General features: G+C 39.7%; 1 protein-coding gene across 1 annotated transcript in view; it reads right to left on the reverse strand.

The window, feature by feature from the left end:
• Nucleotides 1–1,632: 1,632 nt before the first annotated feature.
• Nucleotides 1,633–15,574, reverse strand: part of LPCAT4 (lysophosphatidylcholine acyltransferase 4) — a 752,085-nt gene continuing 738,143 nt past the window's right edge. Inside the window, exon 14 of the mRNA XM_044058233.1 lies at nt 1,633–2,938. Within this exon, the coding sequence (XP_043914168.1) occupies nt 2,736–2,938 (203 nt within the window). The 3' untranslated portion in view covers nt 1,633–2,735. The remainder of the gene's footprint in view (nt 2,939–15,574) is intronic.

Raw genomic sequence — 15,574 nt, forward strand, 5'->3', positions numbered from 1 at the left:
GGCCAACATCCATGGTATTATAGCCTAGGGGGAGGAAACAGGGCCAATGGCCCATGGTATCATAGCCCAGGGGGAGGAAACAGGACCAATGGCCCATGTAGCATAGCCTAGGGGGAGGAAACAGGGCCAATGGCCCATGGTAACTTGGTCCATGGGGAGGAAACAGGGCCCATTGTACCATGGTCCAGGGGGAGGAAACAGGGCCAATGGCCCATGGTATCTTGGTCCAGGGGGAGGAAACAGGGCCAATGGCCCATGGTATTATAGTTCAGGGGGAGGGAACTGGGCCAGCATTCATGGTGTCATAGTCCAGGGGGAGGAAACAAGGCCAACGACCCATGGTAATATAGTCCAGGGGGAGGAAACAGGGCCAACGTCCATGGTATCATAGCCCAGAGGGAGAGAACAGGGCCAATGGCCCATGGTATCATGGTTCAGGGGGAGGAAACAGGACCAATGGCCCATGGTACCATGGTTCAGGGGGAGGAAGCAGGGCCATTGGCCTTGTTTCCTCCCCCTGGACCATGATACCATGGGCCGTTGGCCCTGTTTCCTCCCCGTGGGCTATGATACCATGGATGTTGGCCCTGTTTCTTCCCCCTGAGCTATGATACCATGGGCCATTGGTCTTGTTTCGTCCCCCTGGACTATGATACCATAGGTCGTTGGCCATGTTTCCTCCCCCGGGCTATGATACCAAGGACGTTGGCCTGGTTTCTTCCCCTTTAACTATGATGGTCTAGGGGGAGGAAACAGGGCCAATGGCCCATGGTATTATATAGTTCAGGGGGAGGAAACAGGGCCAACTGTCCATGGTATCATAGCCTAGGGGGAGGAAACAGGGCCTATGGTCCATGGTATCATAGCCCAGGGGGAGGAAACAGGGCCAATGGCTCATGGTATCATAGGCCAGGAGGAGGAAACAAGGCCAGTTGCCCATGGTATCATAGACCAGGGGGAAGAAACAGGGCCAGTGTCCCATGGTATCATAGCCCAGGGGGAGGAAACAAGGCCAACCGCCCATGGTATCATAGTCCCGGGGGGAGGAAACGAGGGCCAACATTCATGGTATCATAGCCCAGGGGGAGGGAACAAGGGCCAGCATTCATGGTATCATAGCCCTGGGGAAGGAAACAGGGCCAATGGCTTGCTGGAACTGGTGATCATTAACTTAGGCTCTTATGCAGTAACGCTCTGGGTACATAATCATAATGAAACACATCTCTCTGCAGGTACTTGTTCAACTTATGATTGTTTCTTTTTTTAACATTTAAATTATATGGTTTCACCACCATCTACTTACGAATGACCAGGGAAATATAAGGCACTAATTTACAAAGTCTCTGTTCTCCTTTAACTGTAAGCCACACACCAACTTTTTAATATTCTGCGCATGCAAATATTGTCATAAAGCTACATTCATGAAGTGCACTTACTGTCTTTTGGTGAATCATTTCCTAAAATTGTCTGCTTGACACTTTCTGAATTTGGGTGGAGATACAACTGCTGTCCAATAGTACATTTTAAATAGTAAATTCACAGTCAGGTCTTTGCATGGAATATGTCACTGAAAGAGCAATGCAACTGTCTTAAAATATTCAATGTACATTACAAACATAGAAACTCTAAAAATAATATCTGCTTCACTTTAATATGCAAAAAACATCCTTCAATACAACAAAATACAAACAACAAGAAAAGAAGGAGTTATATGCTTCCCTCTCAACTGTCTGATACTTTAAAGAGCATTCTTGATTTTTTCCTTAAACTTTTGTTGTTCCTTGAAAAAATATGTGATTTCAAGGAAAAAAGAAGAACACACTCACTATATGTAATGGTACTCACTGCAGTTCCAGAGCAATGATTCCTCAGAAAATGTATGTTGATATACATTGTGGGAGGTTGGCATAACGGTTAAGGTGTTTACCTTACAGACACAAGGTGCAGGGTTTGATTCTCACATGGGGTAATTGGCTGGGCTGAAAATGGCCCTTGAGGGCACGTAGCCTAGTACTAATCTATGAACCTATGTTATATCTGTCTACTTTCAAAGTTATAATATTAATATTTTCAAAGATCAATGACTCTAAACCTTTGATCTTGTTTTCTATGTTGTCCCTTTCTATGTGATGAAGTTGACAGTTATTTGAATGATTTATACACTTTGATAATGGAGATTTAATAGAAGCCTATGTATGCTTACTGTCTTTTAGGATTCAGTTCCTCCTGTTACTGCCTGCACTCTAACAGGTCCTCGTGAAATGGTCTGTTAATAACTTATCTGATGCAGAAAATAATGAAAGCTCACAAAAGACCTGGCTGCTGTGATGCAACTTCTATGGCAAGCAAACATGAGCACCACTGAGTGTGCACAGCACACACACAATCTTTTTCTAACAACAGGTATCACCAGAGGTAACGCACCTCAGGCTACCCTCTGACTGGCATGAGTTATCTGCTTTCTATAATAAAATTTCAATTTACACTCTATTAATAAACTCTTATGTACAGTTATATACAGATTATCTCTATAAATATATTTATATATATATATATATATATATATATATATATATATATATATATATATATATATCATTATAAATCTTAAAAATACTCTAAAAATATAAGATTGTTACAAATAACATTTCCACATTTTTGATTATATATTTCCTGCCTCCAAGTACTGTGTTGTCTTGGTATCTCTCATGCACATCTCGCCAGTGAAATGAGTTTCATTCCCTTGTATGGTTAGATGATGGAGCTACACCGTTAATATAGTGATTTTTGCTGGAAAATGCCTCATGCCTTTGGCCATCCTGGACACATCCATTCTGCCTCCTCACTCTTTCTGTAGATTGTCCACCAGGTGGCCTCATGTATGTGATAAACAGCTTTCGGTAATCAGGGTGTGACAGGGCAAACTTTCGAAAGTCATCTGCATTAAAAGAATAAAAGAATAAAAAAAGTGAATAAAAGCAAAGAAGATACATGGGAGAGGAGACACAGGTGAAGGTTTAGTTTGGCCTAAAACTCAGTACAACTATGATGAAGAGAAGCTCACAGACAACATTAACATCCATTTATCCATCTGTTTTAATTATCCAGTTTATTTGGTTCAAAGTCATTGGGAGCCACAGCCTGTCTTGGAAAGGAACTGGTGTAAGGCAGAAAACAATGTATGGGAAGCCAGTCTATTTCAGAAAATATTCTCACCTACCATGGGAGCAACTTTGATGACTGCTAATTCATCTATATGCATGTGTCTATGACATGGGGAGAAAACTGGCTCCCCCAGTGGAACTGCATATGGATAGTGAAAAACATGCTAATTTCACACAAAAGGCACCCAAACCAGCAAATGAACCCTGGAAACATGTTTTGTGACAGATTCAAGATAAGAGATACACAACTGTTGTTTACTACAACATTAACAGACTACACTATTCCCTAATATTTGCAAAGGGAAGATGCTATCTCCTTCAAAATGGTATGTAAATACTGACTGCATTTATACAGAATGGGAGGAAACACAAATTTATAATTCATGTTCAGGCTTCAAAGTATATGGAATAACACAAATTAACAGAATATTTGTAATATAAGTATCATACAAAGTGTTGCAGGCTATATTTCCTGAATATCACATCCATATGGTAACAGCACTGTAGGTATCACTTATGTATGGTGATGTGTAATAGAAGTGTGTCATATCCACACATGTACAGTAACATAACTGTAAGTATCACTTATGCCTGGTCACATTTAACAGAAGTATGTCATCTCCACATGTGTGCAGTAACAGAACTGTGGGTATCACTTATGCATGGTCATATGTAATAGAAGTGTGTCACCTCCACATTCATATGGTAACAGTACTTTAGGTATCACTAATACATGGTCACATGTAACAGACGTGTGTAACCTCCACACGCCTACAGTAACAGCACTGTAGGTATCACTTATTTCTGGTCAGTTGTAAAAGAAGTGTGTCACCTCCACATTCATATGGCAACAGCACTCTAGGCATCACTTCTGCATGGTCACATGTAATAGAAGTGTCACGTTCACATGCGTACTTTAACAGCACTGTAAGCATTACTTATGCATTGTCACATGTAATAGAAGTGTGTCACCTCCACATTCATATGGTAACAGTACTGTAGGTATCACTTATACATGGTTACGTAATAGAAGTGTGTCACCTCCACATGCATACAGTAACAGAACTGTAGGTATCACTTATACATGGTCACATGTAATAGAAGTGGGTCACCTCCACATGCGTGCAGTAACAGAACTGTGGGTATCACTTATACATTGTCGTGTGTAATAGAAGTGTGTCACCTCCACATGCCTACAGTAACAGAACTGCAAGTATCACTTATGCCTGGTCACATGTAACAGATGTGTGTCACCTCCACGTGCCTACAGTAACAGCACTGTGGGTATCACTTATGCATGGTCACATGTAATAGGTGTGTCACCTCCACATTCATATGGTAACAGCACTCTAGGTATCACTTATGCATGGTCACATGCAATGTAAGTGTATCACATTCACATGTGTACTGTAACAGCACTGTAAGCATAACTTATGCATTGTCACATGTAATAGAAGTGTGTCACCTCTACATTCATATGGTAATGGTACTGTAGGCATCACTTATACAGGGTCATATCACTTATACAGGGTCACATAATAGAAGTGTGTCACTTCCACATGCGTAGAGTAACAGAACTGTAGGTATCACTTATACATGGGCATGTAATAGAACTGTGTCACCTTCACATGTGTACAGTAACAGAACTGCAGGTATCACTTATACATGGTCGCATGTAATAGAAGTTTGTCACTTCCACATGGGTACAGTAACAAAACTGTATGTATGACTTATGCATGGTTACATGTAACAGAAGTGTGTCACCTCCACATGCATACAGTAACAGAACTGTAGGTATCACTTATGCATGGTCACATGTAATAGGTGTGTCACCTCCACATTTATATGGTAACAGCACTCTAGGTATCACGTATGCATGGTCACATGCAATGGAATTGTGTCACATTCACATGTGCACTGTAACAGCACTATAGGTATAACTTATGCATTGTCACATGTAATAGAAGTGTGTCACCTCCACATTCATATGGTAATGGTACTGTAGATATCACTTATACATGGTCACGTAATAAAAGTGTGTCACCTCCACATATGTACAGTAACAGAACTGTAGGTATCACTTATACATGGTCATGTAATAGAAGTATGTCACCTCCACATGCGTACAGTAACAGAACTGTAGGTATCACTTATACATGGTCACATATAATAGAAATGTGTCACCTCCACATGCGTACAGTAACAGAACTATAGGTATGATTTATGCATGGTCACATGAAAAGAAGTGTGTCACCTCCACATGTGTACAGTAACAGAACTGTAGGTATCACTTATGCTTGGTCACATGTAAGAGAAATGTGTCACCTCCACATGCGTACAGTAACAGAACTGTAGGTATCAATTATACATGGTCACATATAATAGAAATGTGTCACCTCCACATGCGTACAGAAACAGAACTATAGGTATGATTTATGCATGGTCACATGAAAAAGAAGTGTGTCACCTCCACATGTGTACAGTAACAGAACTGTAGGTATCACTTATGCTTGGTCACATGTAAGAGAAATGTGTCACCTCCACATGCGTACAGTAACAGCACTGTAGGTATCACTTATTCATGGTCACATGTAGTAGAAGTGTGTCACCTTCACATGCATACAGTAACAGAACTGTAGGTATCACTTATACATGGTGATGTAATAGAAGTGTTCCACCTCTATATTTGTATGGCAACAGAAATTTAAGTATCAGTTATGCATGGTCACATGTAATAGTAGTTTCCACATCTATATTCATATGGTAACAGTACTGTAGGTATCATTTATGCATGGTCACATGTAAAAAAAATGTGTCCTCTTTACATGCGTACAGTAACAGAATTGTAGGTATCACTTATACATGGTCACATGTAATAGAAGTGTGTCACCTCCACATACGTACAGTAACAGAACTGTAGGTATTACTTAAGTAAGGTCACGTGCAAAGAAGTGTCACTTCCATATTCAAACAGTAGTAGCACTGTATTTATCAATTACTCATGGTTACATGTAATAGAAGTGTGTCACCTCCACATGTGTACAGTAGCAGAACTGTAGGTATCACTTATACATGGTCATGCAATAGAAGTGTGTTACCTCCACATGCGTACAGTAATAGCACTGTAAGTATCACTTATACATGGTCACATGTAATAGAAGTGTGTCACCTTCACATGTGTACAGTAACAGAACTGTAGGTATCACTTATGCATGGTCACATACAATAGAAATGTGTCACCTCCATGTGTACAGTAACAGAATTGTAGGTATCACTTATGCATGGTCACATGTAAGAGAAATGTGTCACCTCCACATGCGTACAGTAACAGCACTGTAGGTATCACTTATACATGGTGACATGTAATAGAAGTGTTCCACATCCACATTTGTATGGCAACAGAAATCTAAGTATCAGTTACGCATGGTCACATGTAATAGTAGTTTCCACATCTATATTCATATGGTAACAGTACTGTAGGTACCATTTATGCATGGTCACATGTAAAAAAAATGTGTCCCCTTTACATGCGTACAGTAACAGAATTGTAGGTATCACTTATACATGGTCACATGTAATAGAAGTGTGTCACCTTCACATGCGTACAGTAACAGAACTGTAAGTATCACTTTTACATGGTGACATGTAATAGAAGTGTGTCACCTCCACCTTCATATGGTAACAACACTGTAGGTATCACTTATGCATGGTCATGTGTAATTAAAGTGTGCCACCTCCACATGCATACAGTAACAGAACTGTAGGTATCACTTATACATGGTCATGTAATAGAAGTGTGTCACCTCCACATGCATACAGAAATAGCACTGTAAGTATCACTTATACATGGTCACATGTAATAGAAGTGTGTCACCTTCACATGCGTACAGTAACAGAACTGTAGGTATCACTTATATATGGTGACATGTAATAGAAATGTGTCACCTCCACCTTCATATGGTAACAACACTGTAGGTATCACTTATGCATGGTCATGTGTAATTAAAGTGTGTCACCTCCACATGCGTACAGTAACAGAACTGTAGGTATCACTTATGCATGGTCACGTGTAACTGAAGTGTGTAAACTCCACATCTGTGGCAACAGATGAAACCTCTTTTAGGCAATGCTGTACTACAATAAATTAAGATAAGAGCTAAAGTAACAAACAGTCTATTTTATTGCCATCTACATTCTGTCTATTATGTACTATAAATGACTGCTATATTGAGGGTGGGCAAAAGTACTGCAGAGGAAATGTTCAATGAATGATATAAGCAATAACTTCCCTTGACAGTTCTGCCATAATGACTATTACAAAACAGTGTTGTACACGCCTCTAATGAAATAAATCCACTTTTCTGCACATTACTAGCCTACAATAGGTAAGAAATGATATGCAAAAACAGGCTGATAGCAAGGAACTATTGCTATTATGTAATAAGGGTGGTTGTTTGCAGTTAATACCAGAACCACACTCCAATAATGTACTACGTACTACATAAGCATGAATACCAGAAATGTAGCAGAAGTTCTGATTTCTACAAAGCCAGCTGAGAGATTTAAATGTCAATGCAGGTCTTCTGTCACAAACTCCCACCTCTCTTCTAACATCACAGAGCAAATAAGTAATCTGACCCAAGGGGCTTTTGGATTTTGCCCTGTGCGCTTATCCTAAAAGGTGAGACTTTTTTGTATCTGCCTATCTTCTAATCAGGTAAGTGAACTGGCTATTCTTAGACCTTTTTAGCAATAATGTAGCCCACAAGGGTAAGGGATTTAAATACAAAGACAGACATTTGCATGTTGTAGATCCACACACACACATACACACACACACACATATATATATATATATATATATATATATATATATATATATATATATATATATATATATATATATATATATATATATGTGTGTGTGTTTGTGTGTGTGTGTGTGTGTGTGTGTATATGTATATATATATATATATATATATATATATATATATATGTGTGTGTGTGTGTGTGTGTGTACACACACACACACACACACACACACACACACATACATAAAAGACAGAAGAGCAAGAGAAACGGAATATGCTGAGTTCAGAAAAGAGGCTGTATATGCCTTAAATACAGAGCAAAATTACTATTGTGTGGGAACATTCCCTTATATGTTAGTCTGAAAATGATTTATATTAATTAGTACTTGGCCGATTATTGATGTACATTAAGTGTTTTGCCTAAATACAAAAGACAGGACATTAGTTCCTAATCTGGCAGATCAGTACAGGAAGAATAGGAGCGTCTCTCAAGACCCTGGAGATGTGTAGTATGACAGCTCATTTGGACATGATGTGAAGCTGTACTTGGTAGAGTTATCCATAACTCAGAGCTGGAAAGCTGCAGCCTTCGGCTTTGCTTTTAAGGGTAGCCCCTGCTGCGATGGGTATTCAGGCTGCATATTTGTTCATAGGAGATTACTAGGTTAACGGGTAAACAGCCTTTACAAGTCTAGCCAGTATAACCTGATTTTACCCAATATATGGCAAGCCAAGCCAATATAACTTGATTTTATACAATATACGATCCCAAGGGGCAAGAGGATGGCTTGGGTTTGTGCCTGTGCCTTTGAGTATTTACAGATTGTCCTGTGTATGAGACATAGGTGCTAACCCAGATGAGAATTTGCAATTCCCCTTCCATTGATCCAAACTATGCTATAAGGGGGCCAGGGAAGGGCTCTGCTTAACATGAATAGGAAGCATGTTCCGAAGAAGGGAGCAATCTCTGAGACACATATCTGTCTCTCCAGCGTGTTTGGTTTGAGTCACTGACAGGTTTAGATCCTTAGATCAGGTGACCTCATGCTGTTTGTCTGTCTAGTGGATGTGCAACAGCTCCATCAGGGCTGGATTTGTGAGTGCCTTGTAGGTTAGGCATAGGTTACCTCTTAATAGTTGATAGAGACAGAGTAAAAGGATAAGACTTTTAGTCCGTCTGCATCAGACATGTGGTTTACACCCTGTAATTTTTTTGTAAGGAACCTCTGAGGCCACTCCAGTTGTTGAAAGCGACCAGTCAGGTACGTGTAGAAAGGTGCATTGTACTTGATTATTGGCCTGATGAGGGCAGAGTACAATGAGACTCTAACCTCCTTGGATCTGGATGCCGTGCCCTTACCACACAGAAGGACTTCCTCACCACTGTGGACACATGACAAAACCTTGTACTAACTAGGCTGTGTACTAGACAAACCCTTGAAAGTACTATTTTGATTTGTTTATTTTGAAAGCAAAATAAGTAGGTATCCTTCATTTTCTTTATGGATATGAAGAATAAAACTTATAACTACTGTCTCCAGTGTTTCATTGAACCATAGACAGACAGACACACAGACACACATACATACTTTCACATATACATACATATGTATGCTTTGGAAGGTAGGAGCGAACTGAAGAATCTGCATGGACAAAAAAATGTGAACAGCAGGAGGACAGCAAATAGGAGCCATGACTTGAAATACTAAACATGAAACAGTGAGACGGGGATATTATGGCTCAAGTCATGCACCTCTCAGCTTTCAAGGATTTTACAGAACATCCCTGATTTTGCCAAATATGTTTGCCCTGTCCCTCACTAAAGTTCATAGGTTCATAGGTAGGTACTAGGCTATCTGCCTGAAGGCATTTATAAGCCTAGCCAGAATGTGTTGGCTTTCGCCGCCCCCTTAGATTAGTTCCCTGTGTCTCTGTCTAGCAGAGCCACTGAAGTGATCCCCGGGGTAAACTTTCTGTTTCCCATCCACTCATCAAGGTTTCTTTTGAAGAGTGCTAGTGAGGAGCTCTGCCTAATGTAGATTGGAATCTTGTTCCAAAGCATGGAAAGTCTCTGGGATAGGAATCTGTCTCTCCAGCACATTTTGGTGAGGTTTAGATCCCTAGAGCATGTGGCTCAAGGGGATAAGGTTTTCTTTAGGTGGAGCATGTCCATCAATTCTGGGTTGGACATGGCCTTGTATGTCAGGCAGAGATCACCTCTGAGCAGGCAGTATGCAACCGAGTACAGCTGGAGTTTCTTCAGTCGAGCTGCAATAGGGCATCTGTTTGAGGCCAGTGATCCTCTTGGTGAGGTACTTCTGTGGTCTTTCCAGCTGTTGCAGGTGTCTTGTAAGGTACATTCCAAATGGGGCGTTGTACTCCATGACGGGTCTGATGAGTGATGAGTAGAGGGGCACAATGACCTCTTTTGATCTGGATGCAAACCCTTTTGTGATTAGGTGGGCCACGTAGAATTATTTTCTAACCACTTTGGCAATGTGATTATCAAAGGTGAGATTACTATCTCCTTGGATCTCTGGATCCCTTATTACTTCTTCCGTATTTAGGGGGCTACCACCTATGTGGTAGTTTGTGGGTACTTTGTTTTTTCCAAAGAGGATGACTATGCACTTTTTTGGCATTTAGCTTGAGGCCATGATTTTGACACCAGGTATCCATTTCAGCGAGACCCTTTTGGAGGATGTCTGTGTCAGCCGGTGAGTCAATTATAGCTCCTAGTTTGCAGTCTTCTGTGAACTTGGTCAGCCATAGTCCTCCTGTGCTCGCTGTACCTCTCAGAAGTATACACACAAGTAACAGAGTTTTGAATTTCTGGTAAATTAGTGAGGATTACAGTCGGTCAGTAATGCCAGAAAGTACAGTTTCATACTTCTTATTCTTGGGAAAATGCATTTTGATGTAAAAGTTGTTGCTCTACTAATGTATTAGGTGAATTAGAATAATATTTAAAAAAAGTCCCTGATTTTGGGCCTTTGTCCCCTATTATTTTTGGCTTTGTTCAGTATGTTTGAGCAGAAATGTTGAGCGTTATGCACAGCCCCACTGCTGCTAAAGCTCTTCAGTCTGTCAGCAACTGATGCCATATTCTCAAATAAAATTACTTCTGGGACTGTTATTGCTTTGTTTTGCTTTTCAGGCACAGGCAGCAGGATTTATTTATTTTTTTACGTATCCGGCAAGTAACGGAGATAACCTCACAATGAGATCGGCTGAAATCTTTTGGATGCTGCTTGAATTTCAAGTGCCATTCCCACACGGTCAGTTGTGCATTCCAGTCGTCATACTGGCTGCTATCAGTCCCCACCTCTGCCTTCCATCCTTTCACTTCTGCTCCTCAGTACTACAAACGTTGTTGTGACCTCTATGCTTCTTCCTTTGGTGTCCTTCTTCAGTGCTATTGTCACACTCTGTTCTCTACGGCTATTAATACTCCTATGCCTTTTCATCCTCCATTTTCTCACTTTTACTCTGTACCTCTATCTCTGATTGTACTTCCTTGTGGTCTCCTACTAGGCGCAATTCAGTATAAAGCTGCTGTACAAAATACACATGTATGACCCTGCTGAGTTTACTGCATCGTTATATAACTACGTTTACCATGTGTGTGTGTGTGTGTGTTTGTGTATTTGTGTTACTGTTACCATACTGTTTTTGCTATGTATTATACTCCAGTACATTTTCTATGTACAAGGAATGCATATGAAACAATTAAATCTAGTGCATTACATATACAACTGTAATTAACATGCATGGCTTTCTTAGTGTAATCGGTAAATCCCTATCACAACTGTAATTGTTTTCATGAGGCTGGGAACATGGTGTTCGTCCTATTGTGCATTCTATGTTCTCTTACTCATGATTTCAGTAATTATGTACATGGGAGCATCTCACTGACTCATCGTATTATGTAGTGATTCCAGCTTTGTTGATGTTATACTGACAGCTACCTTAGTAGCATGATTTCAGTAATTATGTACATGGGAGCATCTCACTGACTCGTCGTATTATGTAGTGATTCCAGCTTTGTTGATGTTATACTGACAGCTACCTTAGTAGCATGATTTCAGTAATTATGTACATGGGAGCATCTCACTGACTCGTCATTATGTAGTGATTCCAGCTTTGTTGATGTTATACTGACAGCTACCTTAGTAGCATGATTTCAGTAATTATGTACATGGGAGCATCTCACTGACTCATCGTATTATGTAGTGATTCCAGCTTTGTTGATGTTATACTGACAGCTACCTTAGTAGCATGATTTCAGTAATTATGTACATGGGAGCATCTCACTGACTCATCGTATTATGTAGTGATTCCAGCTTTGTTGATGTTATACTGACAGCTACCTTAGTAGCATGATTTCAGTAATTATGTACATGGGAGCATCTCACTGACTCATCGTATTATGTAGTGATTCCAGCTTTGTTGATGTTATACTGACAGCTACCTTAGTAGCATGATTTCAGTAATTATGTAAATGGGAGCATCTCACTGACTCATCGTATTATGTAGTGATTCCAGCTTTGTTGATGTTATACTGACAGCTACCTTAGTAGCATGATTTCAGTAATTATGTACATGGGAGCATCTCACTGACTCATCGTATTATGTAGTGATTCCAGCTTTGTTGATGTTATACTGACAGCTACCTTAGTAGCATGATTTCAGTAATTATGTACATGGGAGCATCTCACTGACTCATCGTATTATGTAGTGATTCCAGCTTTGTTGATGTTATACTGACAGCCACCTTAGTAGCATGATTTCAGTAATTATGTACATGGGAGCATCTCACTGACTCATCGTATTATGTAGTGATTCCAGCTTTGTTGATGTTATACTGACAGCTACCTTAGTAGCATGATTTCAGTAATTATGTACATGGGAGCATCTCACTGACTCATCGTATTATGTAGTGATTCCAGCTTTGTTGATGTTATACTGACAGCTACCTTAGTAGCATGATTTCAGCAATTATGTACATGGGAGCACCTCACTGACTCATCGTATTATGTAGTGATTCCAGCTTTGTTGATGTTATACTGACAGCTACCTTAGTAGCATGATTTCAGTAATTATGTACATGGGAGCATCTCACTGACTCATCGTATTATTTAGTGATTCCAGCTTTGTTGATGTTATACTGACAGCTACCTTAGTAGCATGATTTCAGTAATTATGTACATGGGAGCATCTCACTGACTCATCGTATTATGTAGTGATTCCAGCTTTGTTGATGTTATACTGACAGCTACCTTAGTAGCATGATTTCAGTAATTATGTACATGGGAGCATCTCACTGACTCATCGTATTATTTAGTGATTCCAGCTTTGTTGATGTTATACTGACAGCTACCTTAGTAGCATGATTTCAGTAATTATGTACATGGGAGCATCTCACTGACTCATCGTATTATGTAGTGATTCCAGCTTTGTTGATGTTATACTGACAGCTACCTTAGTAGCATGATTTCAGTAATTATGTACATGGGAGCATCTCACTGACTCATCGTATTATTTAGTGATTCCAGCTTTGTTGATGTTATACTGACAGCTACCTTAGTAGCATGATTTCAGTAATTATGTACATGGGAGCATCTCACTGACTCATCGTATTATGTAGTGATTCCAGCTTTGTTGATGTTATACTGACAGCTACCTTAGTAGCATGATTTCAGTAATTATGTACATGGGAGCATCTCACTGACTCATCGTATTATGTAGTGATTCCAGCTTTGTTGATGTTATACTGACAGCTACCTTAGTAGCATGATTTCAGTAATTATGTAAATGGGAGCATCTCACTGACTCATCGTATTATGTAGTGATTCCAGCTTTGTTGATGTTATACTGACAGCTACCTTAGTAGCATGATTTCAGTAATTATGTACATGGGAGCATCTCACTGACTCATCGTATTATGTAGTGATTCCAGCTTTGTTGATGTTATACTGACAGCTACCTTAGTAGCATGATTTCAGTAATTATGTAGATGGGAGCATCTCACTGACTCATCGTATTATGTAGTGATTCCAGCTTTGTTGATGTTATACTGACAGCTACCTTAGTAGCATGATTTCAGTAATTATGTAGATGGGAGCATCTCACGGACTCATCGTATTATGTAGTGATTCCAGCTTTGTTGATGTTATACTGACAGCTACCTTAGTAGCATGATTTCAGTAAATATGTAGATGGGAGCATCTCACTGACTCATCGTATTATGTAGTGATTCCAGCTTTGTTGATGTTATACTGACAGCTACCTTAGTAGCATGATTTCAGTAAATATGTACATGGGAGCACCTCACTGACTCATCGTATTATGTAGTGATTCCAGCTTTGTTGATGTTATACTGACAGCTACCTTAGTAGCATGATTTCAGTAATTATGTACATGGGAGCATCTCACTGACTCATCGTATTATGTAGTGATTCCAGCTTTGTTGATGTTATACTGACAGCTACCTTAGTAGCATGATTTCAGTAATTATGTACATGGGAGCATCTCACTGACTCATCGTATTATGTAGTGATTCCAGCTTTGTTGATGTTATACTGACAGCTACCTTAGTAGCATGACTTCAGTAATTATGTACATGGGAGCATCTCACTGACTCATCTTATTATGTAGTGATTCCAGCTTTGTTGATGTTATACTGACAGCTACCTTAGTAGCATGATTTCAGTAATTATGTACATGGGAGCATCTCACTGACTCATCGTATTATGTAGTGATTCCAGCTTTGTTGATGTTATACTGACAGCTACCTTAGTAGCATGACTTCAGTAATTATGTAAATGGGAGCATCTCACTGACTCATCGTATTATGTAGTGATTCCAGCTTTGTTGATGTTATACTGACAGCTACCTTAGTAGCATGATTTCAGTAATTATGTACATGGGAGCATCTCACTGACTCATCGTATTATGTAGTGATTCCAGCTTTGTTGATGTTATACTGACAGCTACCATAGTAGCATGATTTCAGTAATTATGTACATGGGAGCATCTCACTGACTCATCGTATTATGTAGTGATTCCAGCTTTGTTGATGTTATACTGACAGCTACCTTAGTAGCATGATTTCAGTAATTATGTAGATGGGAGCATCTCACTGACTCATCGTATTATGTAGTGATTCCAGCTTTGTTGATGTTATACTGACAGCTACCTTAGTAGTATGATTTCAGTAATTATGTACATGGGAGCATCTCACTGACTCATCGTATTATGTAGTGATTCCAGCTTTGTTGATGTTATACTGACAGCTACCTTAGTAGCATGATTTCAGTAATTATGTACATGGGAGCATCTCACTGACTCATCGTATTATGTAGTGATTCCAGCTTTGTTGATGTTATACTGACAGCTACCTTAGTAGCATGATTTCAGTAATTATGTACATGGGAGCATCTCACTGACTCATCGTATTATTTAGTGATTCCAGCTTTGTTGATGTTATACTGACAGCTACCTTAGTAGCATGATTTCAGTAATTATGTAGATGGGAGCATCTCACTGACTCATCGTATTATGTAGTGATTCCAGCTTTGTTGATGTTATACTGACAGC

The sequence above is a fragment of the Protopterus annectens genome, chromosome 16.part0 (genome assembly GCF_019279795.1).
Source record: "Protopterus annectens isolate FY-2018-M chromosome 16.part0, PAN1.0, whole genome shotgun sequence".
Taxonomy (NCBI): Eukaryota; Metazoa; Chordata; order Ceratodontiformes; family Protopteridae; genus Protopterus; species Protopterus annectens.